This window comes from Phytophthora ramorum (genome assembly GCF_020800215.1).
Source record: "Phytophthora ramorum isolate Pr-102 chromosome Unknown Phyram_PR-102_s0018, whole genome shotgun sequence".
Taxonomy (NCBI): domain Eukaryota; phylum Oomycota; class Peronosporomycetes; order Peronosporales; family Peronosporaceae; genus Phytophthora; species Phytophthora ramorum.
In genome coordinates, this window is record NW_027150664.1 from 288,691 (window position 1) to 301,584 (window position 12,894).

General features: G+C 54.2%; 4 protein-coding genes across 4 annotated transcripts; 1 reads left to right on the plus strand and 3 right to left on the minus strand.

Annotated features, from left to right (window-relative positions):
• Nucleotides 1–390: 390 nt before the first annotated feature.
• KRP23_13532 (uncharacterized protein) lies at nt 391–1,552 on the plus strand (the record flags this gene model as incomplete). Its single annotated transcript, XM_067884255.1, has 4 exons — nt 391–504; nt 568–644; nt 714–1,136; nt 1,201–1,552. 4 exons carry the CDS (start codon nt 391–393, stop codon nt 1,550–1,552), a joined length of 966 nt encoding a protein of 321 aa, XP_067738290.1.
• Nucleotides 1,553–1,570: 18 nt separating this feature from the next.
• Nucleotides 1,571–4,088, minus strand: KRP23_13533 (RNA cytosine C(5)-methyltransferase NSUN2; the record flags this gene model as incomplete). The annotated part of the gene is made up of 7 exons (XM_067884256.1): nt 1,571–1,936; nt 2,022–2,114; nt 2,198–3,471; nt 3,550–3,623; nt 3,692–3,772; nt 3,838–3,950; nt 4,011–4,088. The coding sequence occupies 7 exons, from the start codon at nt 4,086–4,088 to the stop codon at nt 1,571–1,573; spliced, it is 2,079 nt and encodes a 692-aa protein (XP_067738291.1).
• Nucleotides 4,089–8,939: 4,851 nt separating this feature from the next.
• On the minus strand, nt 8,940–9,586 carry KRP23_13534 (Dihydrofolate reductase; the record flags this gene model as incomplete). The annotated part of the gene is made up of 2 exons (XM_067884257.1): nt 8,940–8,979; nt 9,060–9,586. The coding sequence occupies 2 exons, from the start codon at nt 9,584–9,586 to the stop codon at nt 8,940–8,942; spliced, it is 567 nt and encodes a 188-aa protein (XP_067738292.1).
• Nucleotides 9,587–9,795: 209 nt separating this feature from the next.
• On the minus strand, nt 9,796–12,630 carry KRP23_13535 (uncharacterized protein; the record flags this gene model as incomplete). Its single annotated transcript, XM_067884258.1, has 1 exon — nt 9,796–12,630. The coding sequence occupies one exon, from the start codon at nt 12,628–12,630 to the stop codon at nt 9,796–9,798; it is 2,835 nt and encodes a 944-aa protein (XP_067738293.1).
• Nucleotides 12,631–12,894: the final 264 nt, after the last annotated feature.

Consider the following 12,894-nt stretch of genomic DNA (forward strand, 5'->3'; position numbering starts at 1 on the left):
CACGAAGGACGACACAGGACGTCCACCCTCGAGAGCGGAGTCAACTCCGCTTGACTTGATCGTCGACGATTCCCACACATCACTAAGCCCAGCTGTCGATTTGCACCATGCCCGTCAAAGTGGGTGCTAGACACTTGTTCCAATTTGCAGCAACCGCTGGAGAGATCAAGTGCAGCCTCAAGTGCGAGGCGGCAAAGGATGCCACTTGATGGTGCATTTCCGACCTGCAGTGCAAGACGCGGGCGACTTGATCCGCTTGGTGCGACTGCCACAACCATCGACTCACGGTCGTGGGGTCGTGTGGTCCGTATACCTCGTCAAACGTGATAAAGCTCGGTCCAATCGGTTTTCAAGTACGACGTTTGGAGCTCACACAGTATCTTCCTTACCATGCGGCGTGTGCGCTTTCGAGAGGATGCGGACGACGACGGGGAAGTCGTGGAGCTGCATCCGTTACTGCAATGCGATATGGCGGCGATTACCTGGTTCGTGCAGCAGAAAGAGGTGCGCTTTTGGTCCGATTTGGGTGTGTGGATGCTTTTTGAGACACAAATGTTGATCGGGTAGGAACGTCCGTGGCTGAGGACGTTCGTGCACTCCACGACATCTCGGCGGCGGACGCAAGACATTTCGCTGCTCATATGGTGCGTGGAGCCTGTCAAACAGTTGGAATGGGCCGAGAGTTGTGACAACTTTCGTCTGTTTTGCTTCAGGTTCGTGTTCATCACCATGACTCCCGAGTTCGGGTTCCCGTACTTCTGGATCTGTGTTGGCAACCTGCTGGCGGTGGTGGTTCTACAGTACTTGGCGCAGAGTCCACGGCCAATTGATTTGTGTCATCCGCTGTGGCAGTTGCAAGACCGACGCTGCATCGAAGAAGACGCGGGAGGATTCCCCTGCGTCGACTGTCACATGGCTGTGGTCGTCCTGCTGCCTGCTATTCTGCACACGCAGTCAGTGGTGGTGCAGCTGATCTTCGTCACGATTGTGATCTACATCGCGCTATGTAAGTTACTATTGGCGACGCGATTCATCTCGCAGATTCTGGGGAGTTGGCTGATGGGCTTCGCGGGCATCCTCATCGGAAATCACGGGCACGTTGTGGTCAAGAGCTACAAGCTGACTCGGGGATACCAGTGAGTTCCTGCTTCTATCTGTTGGAACGCACAGTACTATACTAACATCAATGGTTGGTTCCAGCATCGGAGCCATTGTGGCTCTGCTCGTTTTCGCCATGCTCGTGCTGGGCATGTGGATCGAGAATAACGACAGCAGCTTAATGGGCATCCCGAAGCGAGACTTCATGGAAGTCTTCACGAATATCCTCAATTCGGACGCACCGAACGCTGCGTCAACGGTTGAAGCCTCTCGAACTACTCCAGCACGAGTCCACCAACTCCCTGGCCGGCAGACTGCAACGCCTGCCCGCCAACGTCGGCAGCATAGCGGCAATGAAGACAATGAGGAAGAAGTCGCAGGTAAAAAAGACTCGTTCTATTTCCTTGTGCGGGGAATGCGAGCAAGGGCACTCGCCGCCAGGCAGGCATCCTGAGTTTAGCAGTCTATCAATCTAGAGTTGTGTGCACAGCTTGAGCGCGTCTTCGACCTCCCCGCGCATGGCCTTTGACACACGCGGTAGAATTGATCCCTTGCCGACCCAGATATTGATACGAACGTGCTCGTGTGCCTGGACCCGGACAACAGCAGGGCCTAGCGACATGCCCTCCAATGACTTCTGCAGGTCTGACGACAATGTCTCGAACGCCACGTGCTGCTCTGCGTTCTGAAGCAGACTGGACAAGTCAGCGATGGGGATGTCCAGCCGTCGCTTGGTAAAGAAGTCATCGAAAAAGCCAAGGCTCTCCTCTGAGGGGCGGTAGAACACCTCTCCACGCTCAGTAACCTTAGTGAACACCTTGAGTCCCGTGTTCACGATCTGTTCATGCGCATCGACATTTACCAAAGGGTCAGAAGCGTGCAAACTGCTAGCACCAACGCACGCATTGCACAATGGTACTTACATCGAGAGCGGCTCCACCCAGGCAGGCATCAGAAATCTCCCTGTCCACGTAGTTTACAGTTGCTGCTGTGTCGGACCGGCACCAGAAGCGCTCCTGTTGTACACGAACACAAATCGCCATTGTTAGTCGATGCTCGTTCAAATACTCTGATGTCCAATGCACGTTACAATGTGTACCTTCAAGGTCTCGTCCTGCAGGCCGTAGAAATCACGCAGTTGCTGCCACACATCGTCCCCCACTGGACGATAGAGCGTCTCACGCTTCTTTTCCGTCTTCTTTGCCGTTGCTGTCGAATCCTCTGTACGCTGCTTTTTCTTCTTGGGCTTCAGCGATGAGTTAGAAGCAGTGAATTCCGTGTCCGGTAAATACTTCTCGCAGGTCTTCAGGAAGTGGCCTCCATTCCCACAGAGCTTGCAAACGTAGTCAGCGGGTGGGGTCGCCAGCACTTCTTCCAGCGGAGCGAGTCCTTCTTGACAGCCTTCTTCACCAGGCAAATCAGCCACCTTGCGCAGCACAGCGATGAAGAAGCCTCCTGAGTTCTGGTCCGTCGGAATGAGCCGTAGGGTCTTGTGCAGCTCTTGGGCAATAGCTCCTTCAGTCGGGAACATGGAGCGCTTAACACGGCCACGCAGGTCCTGGGAGAGGGCATCGTAGTTGTCGAACCATTGGTGCAGGCCCTGGGATTCACTGCTGTTGTCTTCCTTGAAGAGATGGCCCTTGTGCGTAGACTTGGACTTTGAACGCCAGCCAACACGCCATTTGGATCTGCCAGGACGCGCAATGAGCTGCGGCATCTTCTTCGAGACGTCTAGCAGCTCCAGTGATCCTCCAGCACGACGCAGCAGCTCCGCGACCACAGCCTCATTCTCAACAGGGTTGAACGAGCACGTTGAGTACACCATGATGCCTCCAATTTTGAGCAGTGCAGCTCCACGTAGGGCCAATGCCAGCTGAATCGGGTGCAAGGTGAGGCCTTGGCCAATATGCCATTCCTTCCACAACGCCTGGTTCTTACGCAGAGTACCATCACCACTGCAAGGCACATCACACAGCACACGGTCGAAGACGTTGGTAGGCTGCAAGGTCTTCGTTTCGGCATCGTAGAGACCAGGGAACGTATCACCCGCGCCGCAAGTCACCACAGCACGGCGCAAAGTGTTCCGCGAAAGACGATGCACCAGCATATACGCTCTCTTCTTGTCCAAGTCATTGGCAATCACCAAGCCGCTCTGCCCTCCCTTGTCGCTGCTTTCAGACGAGAGCAAAAAGTCGAGAACCTGCGTTGTCTTTGAGCCAGGCGAGGCGCACATATCTAGCACATGGTGTCCGCGCTGCACGTCTAGAAACAGCACTGGCAGCATGCTCACCGCCTCCTGGCGGTCGATGTTTCCACGATCCGTCTGCTCCAACAAACACGAGTGAAATGCTCGCACATCTTCATGCTTGGGTGCTGAGCAACAAAAACAACAGCAACATCATTAATTTCACACTTTACCACCCAAAAACTGCAGCATTTACAGCCACTCACCACTCTTTGAAAGAGCGACACGTCCGCAGTCCAGCTGCCACGCAACATTCTCCAGCGGGTACCACGCGATCGGCCTGCAAAGAAATATAAAATCATTAGAAATTCACTCGAAACAACAGCAAAAATATCAATTTGCACTCACTTGGGCGGATTCACAGGAATTTCTCCGTGGGAGTACTTGCCACTGGGGAACTGCAGCGTCGTGGCCAGCAGCGCTTTGAGTCTGTGCAAAATCAAGTTTTGCATTAGCGTCTTACAATTCTGCACTAACAACTCAATTGGCAGTACCTGGTGGCGTCCGGACGGTGCAAATTGAGGCGGAACGACACGGGCAGCGGCTCGTGCAGCAGCGTCATGAGCTGCTCCAGCTCCGATTCGTCCTTCACGGCATCTGTCTCGCGCTGAGGGACGCAACTATGTCAGTGCAGTTATGGCAAAGGTGGTGAAAAGGTTACTCGTACCAGGTACTCGCGGAAGCTCTGCTTGTACACGTCCAGGGACGGCTTGGGTTTGCTCGACTTGGGCTCAGTCTCCGCCATTGGAATGACCAGCCAGCCCAAAGTGTAACCCTTGAGTATAGCGTACCCTAGTTACGCTTCAGTCGAGATGGCTACATAATGCTTGAAGACGGTCGATTCGTCATGAGAATTTGCAGCATGTGCGAGTGAAGCAAGCTACTAAGCTTATAATAGGTAGTGGCCAAAGCCATTTCCAGACAAATCACTCGAACCTAAGCTCGTTTGACATCTCTCTTCGCATTTTACCTCTTACTACACAAGCGGGCTTGGCACTTTGAAATATTTCAAATCAGCATCATCGACCTGGAACACCCGTCAGCCGCCAACCCTCAACAATGAGCCGCCCCGCGCTCAAGGATGACAAGGAACGCTACCTCACGTATTCGATCACCGTACGTGCAGCGAACAAGGAACAAGGGATCGAAGAAGAAGTGGTGACGAAGAAAATGCCAAAGTTCATCGACGGAGGACCAAAGGACTTCTTGGAATGGGTGTATCATTTCAACCAACTCGCCACGCTTAAGTCCTGGAATGTCGAGGACAAGTTTCTGAACACCACCATCTTGCTGGAAGGCGACCTGCATGAGGCCTTCGTTGACGCCTCTCTCACAGATGATGACACTCGCATGGACGAAGAATTCACACGCTCGCTCCGCAAGGCGTCGATCGTGGTCCTGCCCGCGGACTACAGCGAGAAATTACAAGAAGAACTCTGGGAGATCAGGAAGGCTCGCAGTGAGTCGCTCACCGAATACAGCAAGCGGTTCCGGGCGTTAGTGCGCATGGAGAACACACTGGCCCGTCTCAACGAGAACTCACCGATGTGCGAGGACGCGCTGTGTCGACTTTACAAGCGCGGACTACCCTACGAGTGGCAGAACAAGTATGACGCCAGCGGCCAAGTCTACTCCACCGTGGCTGCCCTTGTGCCCTTTTTCGAGCGGATTGAACAGGGAGAGCAGCGCCTTCATCGTCAAGACAAGAAGAACAACAACCACGAAAGCTCGCGAGGCCAGGGACATCGCAGCAGCAACAATTATCGTAATCGTGGTGGCAACAATAACAGCAGCCGTAGTCGTCAGCCGCCCAACAGAGGTGCTCATGCTGGCCGAGGCAGCAACAATGCCAATAGCAAGCACACTACCAGCAACAAGTACTGCACCTTTCACCGAACGACCACTCACAACACAGCAGACTGTCGCGCCCTTCGCCACGACAACCATCAAGAAGAACACCAGCAAGCTGATCAGAGACGTGGGTCTCGCACAGGCCAACCGCGCCAACAACGACAGCAAACGCGAGTAGAGCACCGACAGCAGGGAGCTGGGAGCTCTAGCGACGAAGAGTACATGTTCGTCGGGCTCAACGCGCCACCGACTGCTACAACACCACCAATGAGAGTCATGATCAAGTTGGAATCGGGCAAAGAGCGCTACCAAGTCCTCCTGGACAGTGGCTGTTCGCGCAGCGTGATCAGCAGTGCGTTCATGCAGCAATTGCAGCAGCAGGGAGCCCAGCTCAAAGGCTCCGCAGTTTCCTTCAAGTTGGTCAAGGGAAACACAAAAAGTGAAGGCTCAATGATGGTGCGCTTTCGGATTCCCAAGCTGAAGCGAGACTCGATTATCATTCATGAATTTGAAGTATTGGCTTCGCTTCCGGATCATATGACCATCGGCCGTGATTTAATGAGTGCTCTCGGACTTGCCATTGATTTCAAGAACGGTCGTGTCACTTGGGATGGAAGCGAGTTGACTGTTCGCACCACAGAGAGCGGTTCCGCAGCGCAGGAAACAGCAGAAGACGAGGTCACACTCAATGCCAGTGACGAAATGTATGCCGGAGAGGATTGTGCTGCAACCCCTGAGGAATTATTGCCGGAACACCTGGAAGCTGCTCTGCAGCATTGTTACTTGAAGCTCCTACAAGAGTACGTGGATCTGTATAATGGACGTCTCGGCAGAATCCGCCTGAATGACTACATACTTCCTCTGCGTGTCGACTACACGCCATCGCATGCAAAGCCTTACAGTGTCCCTCGCAGTCAAGAAGATGCAGCGCGCCGAGAAATACAAAGACTCCTGGAACTAGACGTCGTTGAGCAGATTTACGGCTCGGAAGCGGCAGCGCCAGCTTTTTTCCTGGTCAAACCTAATGGATCGCTTCGACTCCTAGTCGATTTTCGTCAGCTCAACCGGTACTTGCGCCGCTCGCCTTACTACGTGCCGAAAATCCGTGAAATCCTGCTCCGACTCGGCAAAGCCAAGTGTATGACAACTCTCGATGCTAACATGGGCTACTTTGCGCGACGTGTCGCCCTCCAAAGCCGTGCTGCAACAGCGTTTTGCCTTCCGTTCGGCAAATTCCAGTTTAAACGCCTGCCCATGGGGATTTCGACAGCCCCGGATGAGTACCAGTCCTGTATGGAAAGGATTCTTGGTGACCTCGACTTCGTCATTGTGTACTTGGATGACATCCTAGTGTTTTCGCAGAATCCTGTGGAGCAATTGGAGCACCTTCGGATCGTATTTGACCGACTGCGTCAGTATGATGTGACTCTTAACGGCAAAAAGTGCCACATTCTGCGCGATCAAGTAGACTATCTCGGTTTCACGCTTACTCCGGAAGGAATCCAGCCGCAGAAGAAGAAGGTTGAAGCGATACAGCAGATCGCGGAACCTCGCAACAAGCGAGAGCTGCGCAGATTCTTGGGGATGATCTCTTATTATCGCGACATGGTGCCGAACAAGTCGACTTTGACAGCTCGACTTAATCGTCTGACATCGAAGAATTGTCCGTTTACATGGACTTCTGAAGATTCAGCAGCCTTCAACAGCATCAAGACTGCCCTGGCTCAAAGCGTGTGGCTCGCCTTCCCAGACTACAGTCGCCGCTTTCACGTGTTTGCAGATGCCAGCGGACACCAAATCGGAGGCGTCATTGTACAAGGCAAGAGGATCATTGCATGTTTCTCGCGTTCCATGACGGAGACGCAGCGGAAGTACTCTACAATGGAGTGGGAGTTGCTTTCTGTGATCGAGATCCTCAAAGAATATCGCACAATGCTGTTGGGATTTCCAGTGGTCATTCACACCGACCACAAGAATTTACTGTATCCACGTGAAACTTCACTACGCGTCAAGCGTTGGAAGCTGCTTCTCGAGGAATACCGCCTGGAATTGCAATACATTGCTGGATCCCAGAATGTAGGCGCCGATGCTTTTTCGAGGCTGCGCTACGATTTCGTGAAGCAAGCCAGTGAAGAAGAACTCTGTGCAGTCGAAGAAGAAGAAGTCGCCATCGATGGTCCAGTCGTCAAGAAGCACCAACTGGAAGATGATACCTGCAAAACTATCATTCAGCATCTTGAGAGCAAGCAGGCTGACCCAGACTACGCGCTTCGTCCTTCACTTGGAGTCGTCTTGTTGCATCATCACAAGAGAATCGTGGTGCCAGAATCGCTACGACAAGACTTGGTGGAAATGTATCACTCCTATTTGCTTCACCCCGGTGCTGACAAGCAATTCCACACAATGTCCACCTTTTGGTGGCCCGGCATGGAGAAGGACGTGACAGACTTTGTCAAGGCGTGCCGTGACTGCAAACGTGCAAAGTTACATGGTGGTAAGCAGAAGTACGGCCATCTTCCACCGATACCCGTCTCAAATACTGATCGACCTTTTGACGTAGTTCACGTTGATCTGCTCGGGCCGATAGTCGGCGATTTTTACTGCCTGACAGCGATTGAGCAACAATTTCGCTGGTTAGAGGTGATTGTGCAGCGGGGCAAGGGATCCGTAGCCACCGCAATCAGCTTCGAGCGGGTCTGGCTGTGTCGTTATCCTCGACCTAAGCAAGTCGTTCATGATCGTGGTCCGGAGTTCACGGGCGACGAGTTCCAAGCGCTTCTGAAGTCAATGGCGACCAAAGACAAACCAATCACAGCAAAAAATCCGCAGTCTAACGCTATCTGCGAGCGCGTGCACCTGGAATTGATGAATATTCTCCGTGTTCGCCCAGATCTGCAAGATCAGCTCGAAACCGCACTCGACTACGCCGCCTATGCTATACGAGCAAGTTACCACACTGTCTTGCGAGCGTCTCCAGCTCAATTGCTGTTCGGCGAGGACATGCTGACCCGCCAATTGCACTTCGCGAATTGGAACTATTTGTCGAAGCAAAGATTCATGGCGATTCTACAGGACAACGAACGAGAAAATCTAAAACGCGTGCAGCATTTCTACCGTGTCGGCGACAACGTGATGCTGCGAGTTCCTGCTCGAGAACGCAAAAAGACCGATCCAGTCTCAAAGGGACCCTTTGTCGTCAAGGCCGTTCATGATAACGGTACAGTCATGCTTGACACCGGAGCCGCAGAGTACCTGACGAATATCCGCAGGATCTTCCCCTGCTGAAGTCGGTTCCATCATTATCCTGGCATACGGGGAGAATGACATCTCTCTTCGCACCCATCGTCACCTGCGCCTGCCTTCAATGGCGCAAGGATGACTTAGGTGCAAATCAGAAGTCTAGTGAAGCTCGGAGGGTACATAGGTACACAGACTCCCAAGGGCGGCCTCCTTCAGAGCACTACGTGTTAGGTTGCTAAGCCAGGATCAATCTCAGTTCGCATTTTACCTCTTACTACACAAGCGGGCTTGGCACGTTAGCTCGGCCTTCTGTACCACTACAATTTGCAGTCCACATTCAGAAATACATTCCGGGGAACGAAACCTAGCGCTTCCTTCTTACCTGAATGTGTTGACTACTACTGGTAGAAGATTCACCCAAAATAAGCGCCAAGGAACTACCTCATCCACACGACAGTGGCAGGATAACTCCGAGATATCGAGCATTCAGATAATGTTATGTTGTTCACCCATTCCGTTCTGCGCCCCAGATTTCAAAGCTCACTCTGCCACGCAGACATCAAAAAGGAAACAGGATTTATGCTCAACAACAAAAGGAAATAAGTTTGACCGCCAAAAAGCTCACCTGGTGCTGCCTCCTCCGTTCGTCTTGGCCGAGTACACCAAATTTGGGAATTGCGTCGTCCACTTTGGAAAGAATGTATCCCCATCCACAATTTGCTTGTGTACTCTCGAGACGTAGCACGATTCAGCCACTTTAACAACCATCGCTTCCTTATACAACCTCTCACCTCCACCAATGAACACTCGACTGCAATTCTCGTACTGCGGATGCGAATCGGCGAGTTGCAGCGCCTGCTCCAGCGTCCGAGCCACCTGAACCCCCGTCCAACGGCCGTCAACAGCTTGAACTTCAGCTTGTGATGGACGTTTCAGCGAGGAGGACACGACAATCGTATGCCGATTTGGGATGGGCTCGTCGAACTCTTCGAAGGACTTTCGACCGACCACCAAAACTTGTTTCTTTGTGGCAGAGCTGAAGAAGGCCCAGTCAGCTGGCAGATTCCATGGCAGCTTGCCTTGTTGGCCGATCACGCGATTCACGGAGCAGGCCACGATGAGAGACACGGGAAGTCTCCGCTGCGCTGCCATCGCCGCCCCACTTTGACATCATGTGGACCACTTTTGGTTGAATGGGCGACACATGGCTACATAGTGTAGCCAAGTGCATGAACTCGTGTGAATGATTTCGTATTCGGAGGTGGCGTGGAGTGGCTACAGCTAAATACAAGTGCCGTGCTCGCTGCCCTCTTATACTACAATGTGCTACAGGCTTACTTACTTACTATCTGACATGCCTGTTACCTTGAATTCAATATTCGCTGCGGTTGTTGTTGCGGCTGGGGCTGCTGCTGTGGTTGGCTTGTTACAGGGCGGTGCGTCGGCGCTAGCTGCTCCATGAGCAGCATCTCGGGCCGCTTCCGAGCCGCGACAGGTGCGGGAACGGGGCCAGCACCTGCTCTCGGAGGCTGTGGCTGAGACATGCTGCCGCTTCCAGACGCATGTCGTGAGGGCTCATCTGGCCGCGGAGGCTCTGGTCTCAGCAACGTCGAGCCTGGTGGCGGAGGTAGCAGACTCATGCGCGCAGCTCCCGCAGGAGACGATGTACGACTCAGACCACCAGAAAACATCCCCATTGAGATCGGGATCCCCGCAATATTCTTCGCACCAAGCGGAGACCGAATTACAGCGGGGGGAGCGTGAGGCACCGTGGTAGCAATTGGCTTTGCCACCCCCGGCGGGTACGGCACTGCTTCCAGCAACCGTTTTGTGAGCTGTACCGATGGCAGGTCTTTGTTCACCAAGTAGACAAACTTGAGGTCTTGGAATCGCTCAGACGTCGGGTAGATCAGCGAGCGCAGCAAATGTGCCGAGTCGCGCGTCAGCATGCCCTCTTCTTCCAGCCGGCAGAAACGCAGATACATTTCCTTGCGGATACTGAAGTGCAAATCCACAAATGAGTTCATCTGGATGCGCTCGCGGGTCTGTGGCGATTGATTTGCGTCCAAACCAGCATTACCAGCGACAGCAGATGGAGCTGTCCGCCCAGATGACGCGGTAGTGTTTGCTGTGCTCGAAGCGTCCATTTTCGCACGCTTGTTCGCACTAGCGCTGCTTCCGCGGCTTGCAGGTGGGCGCTTCTCACGCTTCGGTTTTACCGGTGCACTCTCATCAATTTCCTGTGATGCCACTTCCCGTAGGATATCAAACGCGCTGAGTGAGCTACGACCTCCAGTGCCAGGCTTCGATTTTCGAGTTGCCGTTCCCTTTGTTGGTTTTGAAGGGGCAGCTCCTGATATCTCCTTCCGAACTGCTTGAGTAGACTTCACATTCGGCATCGGTCGGGGACACAGCGGGAAACGGCCGTTCTTCTGCTCCATTTTCACGTAAACTTGGAAATTCGTCGACATCGCCACCGACGGCTTCGTAGACGCAGCAGTTGAGGAGTTGCGGTTGGCTGCCGAATTCAGCATAGGCAGCGACGTGACGCTCGGTTTAAATGCCTTTGTTGGTGCCTCATTTGTTGGTGGGCTGTTCAAAATCGACAGAACGGTGTTACAAGAGGAATGCGCTGCTGACGCTGTCTCGTCCTTATTCCCTGGCTTACCAGTCTTGGACTCCCCCGCGGACGGTTTGCTGCTTGCACCAATCTTGGCGGAAGCCGCTTTCGACGGGGAGCTGTGAGCTTCACTAGCTGCCTTCACCGTGTGCTCGGGAGATGCGTGCATTATCGCAGCACCGCCCGTAGAAACAGAGTCAGCCTCATTCGCATTCACAGACTTCGACATTTTCGCCATGGATCCAGCATTCGCTTCCTTTGTAGTAGCATTCGCAGAGGCATTCGCGGCTCCTAGTTTTGACGTTTTCAGTTCCGACGCGCTTGAAGAGGATTTCGACGGGGAACTAGCTGGCGCCGAATCCTTCGCAGCCGGTGGAGACAGCGGACACTCCTGGATCGAACCATTCGCTTCGCATTGCACAGTCTTCCCATTCGAGTCTTCATTCGCTAGCCCCTTTACGGGAGAATCGCTCAATTCGGACAGTTTTCGCTTCTTTCTCTGCGCTTTCGCAAGCTTCACCTCTTGGTCATTCATCTTCTCGTCCCCGTTCTCCTCCTCCATGCCTTCGTCGTCGTCATCCATCACCACAACCGCTTTACTGGGCTTCTTAGTCTTCGCAACCGTCACAATAGCCGTTTCCGTCTCCTTGGGCGACGTCACCTTCTTCGTCGCCTTCGCAATCGCGTTGCTCGTGGAGATATACGCCGCCTTCGCCTTCAGAACCGACCGGTTGCCATTGTGGAATGCGCGGGCGTCGTCAATACAGCGCGGACAGACGTACGTCGAGTCTTTCCACCGTCCGGAGCTCTTAATCGGCGGCAAACAGCCGATGTGGAACCACTGGTTGCAGCAGTCGCATGCCAGACTCTCGTTAATGTGTTCGTCGTCCATCGCGTACCAGTCGTCAAACGATTTGCTCCATCGCGTGAAGTGGATCTTGATGCGCTCGCCCTTGCCGTCCACATCGGTGATCAGCGCGTTGTACAGCACCTCATCGTTGTCCACCAGCACCGCCTGGTTCACTTTGAAGCCCGTAGCGGCCTTGGCGTCCTCGTGGTCCCTTCCCGTGGTAGAAAAAGGCAGTCGGCAGCTACCGCAGCGCGAGCCCACGTCTTCCTCCTCCTCGCCCTTGGTCTCCTCGTCCGTGTCGTGACCTTCACTCTGCTCTGCCTCGCACTTGTGACAGCAGAAGCCATTCGGGTTGCCCACGTCCTCGTCGCACTGCTTGGCGCACTTAGCGTGGAAGCCCTTGCCGCACCACTCGCAGAAGTGGTCGCAGCCCGTGCGCGTGCACTGAACACAGGTCCGTTGCGAGCGCCGGAAGGCCACGAAGTCGCAGATCTGGCAGCCCGTGGACGCCACGCTCTTCTTGCCCACGGGCCAGGCCTTGGTCACGCCCTCCAGCAGTAGGTTGTTGCCGCACTGCTCGCACTCGCGGTGGCCCGGCGTGGACGCGCCGCCTGAGGATGACGTGGCCGACAGCGCCGGGCTGCTGCCGCCCGCGCCAAGCCCGGACTTCTTGCGGCGCTTCTGCGTCGCGGGCTTGGCCCCCTTCGCCTTGAGATTCCGCCCCATACAGAGTGATGGTCCCTCGCGTCGCTCTCGTGGTTTTTCGGAGTGGCTTGCGCGAGATCCTCCCCCGAACCCCGCCATGTCCCTCGCGCGACCTTCGGAAGACCACCTTGAGTGTTTGAACTTTTTGACCTGCGACATCTTCGCACTTAAGAAGGCACAGAGTGGCACCACCACGCACTGCGATTGGCTGAGGCCGCAACCGACTGATTCCATGCGTGTTGCCCCAAGGAGGCGGATGGGCCCACGCAGCCATCTTTCTCGGAG